Consider the following 10,251-nt stretch of genomic DNA (forward strand, 5'->3'; position numbering starts at 1 on the left):
CACTTCTGACATTCCCCAAGCCAAACTCACTGGGTCTTATAATAATGAGAAGGGATTTTTAATGCAATAAAATTAAACACCCTTTATGCTTTCATTTCTCTATGCCAACAAACACATAAGTGTTACCACTGCCACCTGGAACACTGGCACCTTGGGTTTGCAAGTCTTCTAAATCAAGTTATTCATAAATTCCATATCCTTGCAGTACCCGGACGCCCAAGGCCTGTTCCAGAGTAAGCTAAAGGGTCTGCCCTCCCTCCCTGTGGCTGCTCTCCAGGACGGAGACAACATCGTCTGCACACTGCGCTATTTGTCTGTCAAAAATCATAGTTCGATTTGGGCAACAGTGAGTTCACCCAATTTATCACCAGTCTCTTGATATCACAATGACTCACTAAAAGGAGAGTCCAGTAATCAGGTCTCTGGAAAGGCCCTGGGGGTGAGTTTAAAATCCTGGGGTTCACTCTGCTCTGCCTGTAGTTAACACTTTACGGCCCTGTGGCATTACTTTCTCACAAGGCACCACTGCCTACTTTCTCACAAGAGCCCCTTAGTTTGAAGCAACAAGATAGGGTCAATTATTTCTAGTTTCTTTCTGGAGCGACACATTAAAATTTCTGCTTCCACAATAAAGAACATCAATCTCTAGTTCAGGAACGTTCTTTCATACATGGACCATATAAGCTTAAGCTCAGGGTCAGAAAGTAATTTTAAGAATACTTTAAATTCTCTTTTGATATGAGGCATTATCATCAGTGCTATATCTTTGTCTGGAAAATCTATTTCCAGACTTTTTGAACAGTGGGTCCTTCTATTTGGCACCCAGTACTATTTGAGGGAAGTGCTGGGGGAAAAGAAAGCCTTTTGGTGGGTATTCTAACAAAATATTCCCATAAAGGGGGGAAAAATTGACTCCATCATTAATATATTCAAAGGCAAGTGTCATGGTGCTAAAATAACTTGTTTATTCTTATTTTTGTTTCTTTTAATAAATTGAGTCTCTGCAAAAGCCAATTTACACCCCTATACTGATACGTTCTCCACATAGGGGAACAACAGTTTCTATCTGACAGACAGGCCATTTGAGTAAAATCAACTTGAGATGCCCCCCACTCCAATGGCTCTCTAACAAATCATTCTATCCAACACAATAAGCATGGAGTCAATACTGACATCCCTATGCAATGCTGGAATTCTCCAGCACGAGGCAGATGGCGCGATTCTTCTCCCAACAAATACAGACTTGGATTTCTATTCTATACCAAAGCAGCAGAGCCAGTGGTTAGGAGACCACGCAGACCCACATGCCAATTCTGAAACTATCTCTTACGGGTCGAAGGTTTAGGAAAGTTACTGAACCTTTTAGTTTCCTCATCTATACAATGGTAGAGCATACTACCTACCTGAATAAACTGCTCTGAAAAAGAAATAAGATCCATCAGCAGAGAAAGCATTAAATAAATTATAGTATGTACACATACCGGAAAGCTATTTTTAAAAGAATGGGCAGGTATATAAGAGCGGAAAGAAAGATGGCCAAGACGACACATTTATTTGATGTTGTAACGTCTCTGACATCAGGACATACCTAATGGCCAACTGCATCTTCTAAAAGCATGGGGTGTGTGGAAGCTGTGATTCATTGGTCACTGGCAGTGCCTGGGTAAACTTGCTCACAGCTGTTCGTACATCATCACTTCCATCGAGTCATGTGCATGGCTGGTGCTGCACAGGTTGAACTGACCTGCTATTTGGAATGTCCTTTAAAAGATGATGTTAAAATGCGGCATTGAAATGAAAAATTAAACACATTCGTGTATACACAAAGAGGTAGGGAAACAGCATGAATTTGATAATAGTGAAGCAAATATCTCTCACTGCAAGAAATGACTATAATTCCGTATTTTCTCGCAAAGCAAGAGCCAGCGCTTTAAGAGATTTAAAAGAGGAAAACACAAATAACTGAAGGTGTATCAGCTGTACTTCTGACAGCAGCAAAAGGGGTGTCTACTCAAGAGCCGAGCAAAGCAAGGGAAGGTGAGGGAAACTGCCAAATTGCTTGGGAATAACTGAAATGTCTAAACAGGAGACAGATGTGACCCACTCACACGGCTCAAAATAAAATTGATGAAATATAGTACTTGAGTTAAACAGTCAGCCAAAAAACTACAGATACAGACAAGCAGGAGCTCATTAAATTATGTCTGTGTGTGTATCTGTATATAAATATAAATCCATGTTAAAACTAAATTGATACATACCGGACGACTCACAGTAGTTACTTAAGGGAGGGGAGAGAAATGCGAAAGGAACATGAAGGAAGATTTTAATGTTTTATTATTGCCATTACTTCTAATTTGTTTGAATTTTGTATCATAAGCACGTACTCAGTCTGTGTATTTTATTTATTTACTTACTTAGTTATTTTTATTTTATTTTTTGAGACGGAGTCTCGCTATGTCATCCAGGCTGGAGTCAGTGGCACGATCTCGGCTCACGGCAACCTCCACCTCCTGGGTTCAAGTGATTCTCCTGCCTCAGCCTCCCAAGTAGCTGGGATTACAGATCCATGCCACCACTCCTGGCTAAATTTTTGCGTTTTTAGTAGAGACTGGGTTTCACCACGTTAGCCAGGATGGTCTCGATCTTCTGACCCTGTGATCCACCCACCTCAGCCTCCCAAAGTGCTGGAATTACAGGCGTGAGCCACTGCGCCTGGCCCCCGTGTATTATTTTTGCAGTGTTCGTCATTCAAGAAGTTTACAACAAAATAAGGCACACACAGTGCTTGCCACCCTGCCAGTCAGAGTAAACCTGCAATGAATGGGAGTCACTCTCACTCTTCTAAACACCACAAAAGAAAAAGTATCCTAGACATTTAATATATGATCCCAGTCCCTCAAGGAGTTTTCAATCTAGCAGGATTTAGAAGACAGGTTTTATACATACAGTGTACATATATAACCAGGGTATACACACACACATGCACACACGTATATATTGTGTATGACCATAAGGTAAAGAAGGCTATTGTCCAAAAGCCACCGAAGACATTTCTAGCTCAAACCTCAGAAGCCTAGAGCTGGAAAAGTCGCAGAGCACCAATACACGTATACCAATATTTTATCTGGAAACCTAAAGAAGCAAACTAGGACACGTGTCATCACCTCTGAAACCTGTTCAAGAATGACACATCGATTAAATATCCCTGAAGATGCAGTACCCATGTTTGCCTGGGCACTGTGACATCTTCACAGCTCTGTGTTCCCATCAAGGTCCAAGATCCATCAGTACGTCTCCTGTTTAGAAATGCCTCCGAGATAACGCTGGCGGAGAGCCTCTACCCTTCTCAGATAAGGAAGAAGAAGGTCAACAATCCCATTTCCATCAGCGGGTCATTTGGGTCTTTGAGGGCAAAGAACAAGTTTTACATGGCTTTGCCTATCCCTGGAAATAAGACACAGTGCCTGGGTGTGGCAGAGCTGATGGCACAATGACGAACAACCAAATAAAACATTAAGACATTTCTAGTTATCCAAAGACAAAGAAAATGATATCTGCACACTCAGGAAGCTAGAGCTCCTCACTAGAGAAGGTTTTTCCAAGAGGGTATGGTTTGAGACCAATGGTTCTGAACTGAGACAATGTGCACTTCTCCCCAGGAAGCCATCGTCCTCCTCTGGGTGTCACCTTGCGTCCTGGGAATTCATGCCCAAAAGAAGACAGCTGCAGATAAGTTATGTGGCAAGTCTGAAGAGAGGTGGAAGTACAATTCTTAAGGTTGGTTTGGAACAGAGCGAAGCAAAACGACAGCTGGAGGGGAAAGTGTCTTAAAGGAACTGAAGTATTATAAAGCGACACAGAGCAACAAAGAGACTTTAGAGAAAAAAAGTGTAAGATGAAAACTTGTAAAAACACACACACACAGCTTGCTGCTGGTAGAGACGATTTTCCCAAGCACCTGCAGAACGACTCAAGTTGTAAGGCCCTTTGATGGCAAGGGAGAAGGAATTGTGGGGAGGGAGAGGGGAGCCCAGAAGAACAATACCTACTCTGTGGAGTGGAGGAAGGGGAACTTCCAGGGTTAGGATTTCAACACAAGGCTTCCAAGGCAAACTGGCAGCTTGTGCTCCTGTAGCCCTCAGGGACAGTGAACCTCCCAGGTTTAACATTCAGGGAACCAGGTGGCTTTTGGTGTCAGCTGTCACCTGCCTGTCACCTGCTTTCTCTACATATGTCTCTCCCAAGGAAACCACATATAGAAAATTCCAGAAGTTTTCACTCTGACACAAGAGGAAAGCGAGAGGGAAAGGGTCAGTGCCGAGGGCATTTCTGGTTAAGAATGGGTTTTCCCATGGAACTGTGTGGCTACAAAACATAAAGCCAAAGCCCAAAGGCCCTTGAGAGTAGGATGGCATCTTAACCCCCTGCATCCAGAAGACACATTTAGGATGCACAGAAATGTGTTCAAGATGCATCCACCCTAGACCAGGGGTTCTCAACTAGGGGCAACGTGGCAATGTCGGGAGGCAGTTTTGGCTATCACCACTCTGGGTGAAGAGGAAGCCAATATGGGCATCGAGAACTAGTGATGCTGCTGTGACCATCCCGCAATGTACCGGACAGCCTGCGCAACAAAGAACTATCCAGGCCAAGGTGTCATTGGTACCAAGGCTGAGAAACCCTGTCCGAGACTAACCCCATCCCTGCAACCACCTCCAAAACCCTAAGAATCATACCTCAAGTAAACTTTTGCTATTCCCCCGACCAAGCAGTTACTCTGCCATAAACATCCACGTACTATCTTAAGATATATTAAACATCAAGCCAACGATGTGACAAGCAAATATGGCATATCAAAAGTACCTGGCTGCTCTCCCAGCAAACATCTTCAAGGCACTCCTTAGCATCCAAGTGAGTAGATATTTTCACAGCAATAGAAGGCAGTTTCATACATATGCACATGCGTACACACAGACAGACACACACACACACACACACTCACACACACACACACACACACGAGCAGACAACTTAAAAATCTCCCTGGTTGTCAGGTAGAGGCACTGGCAAAACAACAACAGCAAAACTGCATGGTTAGAATGGCCCAAGCATTTCCTAAGTATTTCTAAGACAGAAAGAGGAGAAAAAGAACAAACAAGAAAACCCAACAACCAAAAATAGATCCGTCCCTGGGGCAATCCCACAGCTAAAAACAATTCCATCACTCCAAGGCATGTCCATGCTGTACTTACTTTTTTAATTCTAAAATACAATAAACACATTTTAAGGGTGGAAATATGAATTTAGAGCTCAAAGAATAAAAACGAAGCCCCATGTGATTACAATTCGGGTCAAGAAATCAAACCCTGGCTGGTATCATGTCCCCGCCTAGCGTGTCTGTCACTCACCCACACACACAGCAAAAGGACCAGAGCTATTCCGAAAAAGGTTCATCTTCACATAAGGATTGAGATGTATTTTATGTATTTACCATGAACACCAAAAGTGTCCTGCAGAGAAAGCTGATGTCTCTGCTGAATAAATCCTGGGCAGTGACCACAAAGTGAACAGATTTGGGGAGGGGGAGCATTCATGTACACAATCTCATTGATTCTGTCAATTCACAAGAGTGCTGTGGAGGAAAGGCATGGAAGCATGGTGCAGGGAGGCTGGAAACAGAACGGCAACAGCCCAGGTTGGGGGCAAGGAGAAGCTTAAGTTACAATCTAGGCTTCAGCCTTTATTGTGGTATCCTGGGTATTATCAGTCTCTCCTGAACCACACAATGATTTCCTGCCACATGATATCCTTGGCAAGTTTCAATGGGATCATGTGCTTAAAGTAATGAGCAAAGCATCTCACACCCAGGAGATGTTTCACTAATAGTGGGTTCCCTCTCTTCCCCTTGCCCACGCAAATAGGCAAGGTTGTAAAGGCCAATTCTTTTTTCTTTTTCTTTTTTTTTAATTGAGGCAATCTTGTTCTGGGGTGCAGTGGCACGATCTTCGCTTACTGCAACCCCCACTTCCCAAGTTCAAGTGATTCTCCCACCTCGGCCTCCAGAGTAGCTGGGATTACAGGCGCATGTCACCACGCCTGGCTAATTTTTGTATTTTTAGTAGAGATGAGGGTTTCACCATGTGGGCCAGGCTGCTCTCAAACTCCTGACCTCAAGTGATCCACTCGCCTTGGCCTCCCAAAGTGCTGGGATTACAGGCGTGAGCCACCACCCCGGCTTAAGGCCAATTCTTTAATATGAAATTACTTGATTATAAGTGTTCCTAAACTCCAAATTCTCTACACTGCTTTACAAAGGTGACAAGTCCACTTTCAACTTATCCTGCAGACTGGCTGAAAGGTGTCTAAATCACTCTTCAAGGCCCAGAATTTACCACCCCACCCTCTCCTACTCTAATCTCTCTCCCTCCCCCACTTATCCCAGAGTAAATGGCCTAAGTTGGCTGTCAGGAAAAAACATCTCACACCCCAGTAGGGAGCCTTAGTCACATCTCTTTGAAGATGAAAAGCAACAAGGTGTGTTTATTTGTATTCTGGTGTACAAGGCCTCTTCTAGGCCTCATCTTCCTGAGCTGAGCTGTGCTGAGCTGTGCACAGCCACTCAGCTAGTTAAAAACAACAAAACCCACCCCTCGCACCACTAAGCAGATCTTTGCAGGAGAAAAGGTCAATACTCACTCCTGGGAGTACACACGGGAAAATCAAGCCTTTTCACTGATAAACAATGTCAGAAGGTCTAGGCAAAGGTCAGTCCTGGAGGAGGTGAGAAGATGGGACCATCGCCCAGCATGGCCGCCTTTGGAAATATCTCAAGCCCTACACACTTAAACCCACTGACTGCACCCACATGCAGGAAAACTGGATCAGATGACGTGACCCGGGTTGAGTCTCTCTCGCAGGATACATTAAAAAATAGTCACGGTGAAAATCAATGCTTCACTTCCCTAACACAAATAAAAACAAAGGAAGAAAAAAATACACAAGAAGGTTTCTAAGAAGGTTCCTGAATAAAAAAGGCCTCCAAACTGCTCTTGGAATGTCAGTGGCTTTCCAGCCCCACAAAGACCCAGGCTCTAACTAGGGTTCAACCTTGACCCCAGGATTCTTTGTCACAGACTATCAGATGGAGACAGAAATCCAAAGTCTTGGCTTTTACAATCCCTCTTGTTTTATCAACTTCCCAGAAGAGGATCAAAGCACAGGCTATGGGATGGAGGGGTAGGGTCTCTGTCTGGCTATGAAACCCAAACTGAACCAAACAGGCTTTTCTTATGGGCTGGGCGCCCAGGAGCATCTGGTTGACATTAGGAAAAATGACCAGCCCTGTTTCTGGTAACACTTGGGTCAAAGTGAAATCCATGCTAAAAAGATGATGCTTAATGTAACATGAAAGATGCACACACTCCAACCTGCCTAGATGTTTCTAAGGAAGCAACTGTAAAGGTAATTCAAAGCCCTCAGATAATGGAAAACGCACTAGGGACAGTTACGCTATTCCTCCCCCTACCCCTCCACTCCCCACTATGACCATTTTATTTATTTTAGCCCTATTTTAGATGTACACACACACATTAAATAGCCACTGCTGACCAGAGAGGGACAAAATTAACTTTACAACTATTTTTACAGAGATGGAGACTCAACTAAAGCAAACCAGTACCAACTGGGAGATGCAATAAATAACAGTTTCCATTTGGCCACAGTGGCTCTCCCAGGGCACACACAAGAGCCAGCTTCCACACTGTCCTTCTCAGATGCTATGAGGGGACACACCACAGCTACACAAATTGAATTTGTGAATCCAAACAGGTCTTCATGTCTGTAGACGCCCTGGAAATCAACCTGCTCTAACAGCCTCCAAACAATTCACACCTGCTCCCGGCTGCCCAATGTCCTGTGAGAACTCTCTCCCCAGGTGTACTAATTTAAGGGCACTCTCACCCAGACCTGGTTAAAAATCCACAGCAGTCACCAGGAGGTCTAGCCCCTCCCTGGAAGCCCAGCAAACCCACAAACATCTAAATGGGGTATCAGAGGAGAGGAGATGATGTCATGGGTCTGAGAGCAGGAAAGGCTGCCCAGTGGGCTGTGAGGATGCCCAGGACCAGGGACATCAAGGAAGGATAGTTCCCTTTAACGCATTCATATCTCCAAGGGACAGCTCAGAATGAAGTGAGCCTCAACTTAGCAAACCCACACACCACCAAAGACACCTCGACAGCCAAGCTGCTAGAAGCACTTGGCAAAACAGAGCAGCTATTAGATATGCGGATGGCACAAACGCCAGGCAGGCAAGACTCTACTGAAGAAAGTTCACTGGGCCCTGTCACCCACATTCTGGGCATCAGATGCCCAGAAATAAACGTCAAAGGACCAAGGGCGGGTCCAGCCCAGGAGGGACAGCTGACAGCTGTGGGCGGCGGGCAGGGGCAGAGGAGGAAGGGCTCCCAGGCTGGAATTCGGATCGTGCCCACATCAGCAGAAAAGTTCCTGGGAACAGCACGCTGTCTGGAAGGGAAGCAGGCTTGCTGCGGTCCAGGCCCCGGGATGCACACGCGGTAGTGATGCCAAGTTCAAAGGGCCGCCGGATGAAGCCCCGTGTCCTCTCCCAGGGCCCCTCGCCGGTCAGGGCGCCCATCGCCGGGCAAGCAGGGTGGTCAGACGTCTTAAATAAAGCTTCGGTTCCCAGGATCAGAGGAAAAAATGAAGAATTCCCAGATCCGGCCCTGCTTCAACTCACTTTACCCAAACCAAACAGTCCCAGAGAGGAATGAACGGAAGCAGCTTTCCTACTCCCTCCGCGGTGCAAGTGGGGAAACTGAGGCACGGAGTGCACGCCAGAGACTCGGGAAGAGGCCCCGAGGAGGCTAACGCAGCCGCGCGCGCCCGGGCGTCTGGGAAGACGAGACCAGGGAAGAGTTCTCTCCTCTCCTCTCCCCGCCTCCGTTCCTCAACACACACAACACACACACAGCCACACTCGAGCTACGCCCAATCGGGGCAGCCGCCGGGCTCCCCAGACCCGCAACGCACAGAGCCCCGCCCGCGCACACAGCACAACACGACCCGGCGCGCACGCCCACACAATAGGACGGCGCGCACCCCGCGGCGGCCCCTCCGCAGGGTCCCGGCCAGCCGGGCGCCGGGGTCCGCCCTCCGCGCACACCCACGCCCGGAGAGCGGCCCATGCCCGGGAGGGGACGCAATGGCACCCGGCCGCCGCGCCCCGCACCCCTTGCCCCGCGGGAAGTTCGCCGGCCGCCCCCCGACTCACCCGCGGCGCTGCTCAGCAGCAGGCACAGCGGCCCCAGCAGCCACATGGCGCGGCCGCCGCTCCCGCTGCCCGGCGCCGTCGCTGCCCCCGCGGCCTCGGCGCTGACCCCGCCCCTCGCCGCGCCGGCCCCGCCCTCCCGCCTGTCCCTCCTCCCGCCAGCCCGCCCGGGGCCCAGCCCCGGCCCCGGCCCGGCTCCGCTAAGTTTTGCAAGCGCCTGAGCTGCGCGTGGCCGCCCGCATCCTACCCTGGGTGTCCTGACTCCGAGGGGCCGCCGAGAGGGGCGGAGGGTTCACCCTTTCGGTCTCTCGTCGCCTCCCGGGTCTGGCCGCGGGGGTCTTCTAACAGCCTGGACTCTGTTCTCTGCCTCCTTTTGTCCCTCTCATTTCTGCCTTTGCTTCCACACCCAGCGAGATGCAGCGCCCAGCCCAAAACTTGAGTTCTTTACTCAAACTACAAAGTGAGTTTACTACCGAGAGAGAAAAACTTAAAGGGCCAAATCTTATGAGAAAATTGTAGTATATTTTTAGTAGCGAGTGTGGAATACCAGTGCTTCTCAAACTTTAATATGCATCCGGCACACTTGACGATCTTGTGAAAATACTGACTCTTTGATTCAGTAGATCTGGCGTGGAGCCTGAGATTCTGCATTTTTACCATCATGGCTGATTCCAAGGTGATGATCCTGGAGCCACAGGTAAGAGCAGCTGACACCTTCCGTGCACACAGGGTGGACCACACGAGTTATTTTGTCTGCATAGTGTCCACCTTGACCTGTTGAACGTTTGGGACCCAATTTGGAAAAAGTAAAAATAAAAATAAAAAAAAGGTCATGAAAGGCAGATACTCAAATGCAAAAAATATAGCTGCACCAATGCAGTTGCTTCTAGAGGGCACTGGTGAAAAGTCCCAAAAGACTTAGATAGTGGAAGAAGGGGATGACACTTTTGTGCTCCACT

At 47.4% G+C, this 10,251-nt stretch overlaps 1 protein-coding gene across 2 annotated transcripts in view; it reads right to left on the reverse strand.

Moving 5' to 3' along the window:
• LDLRAD3 (low density lipoprotein receptor class A domain containing 3) overlaps window positions 1-9,450 on the reverse strand; it is a 287,633-nt gene extending 278,183 nt beyond the window's left edge. For both annotated transcript variants that reach the window (XM_025355717.1, XM_025355716.1), the window contains exon 1: window positions 9,296-9,450. In XM_025355717.1, the coding sequence (XP_025211502.1) occupies window positions 9,296-9,341 (46 nt within the window). In that variant the 5' untranslated portion in view covers window positions 9,342-9,450. The remainder of the gene's footprint in view (window positions 1-9,295) is intronic.
• Window positions 9,451-10,251: the final 801 nt, after the last annotated feature.

Source organism: Theropithecus gelada, chromosome 14, assembly GCF_003255815.1.
Source record: "Theropithecus gelada isolate Dixy chromosome 14, Tgel_1.0, whole genome shotgun sequence".
NCBI lineage: Eukaryota > Metazoa > Chordata > Mammalia > Primates > Cercopithecidae > Theropithecus > Theropithecus gelada.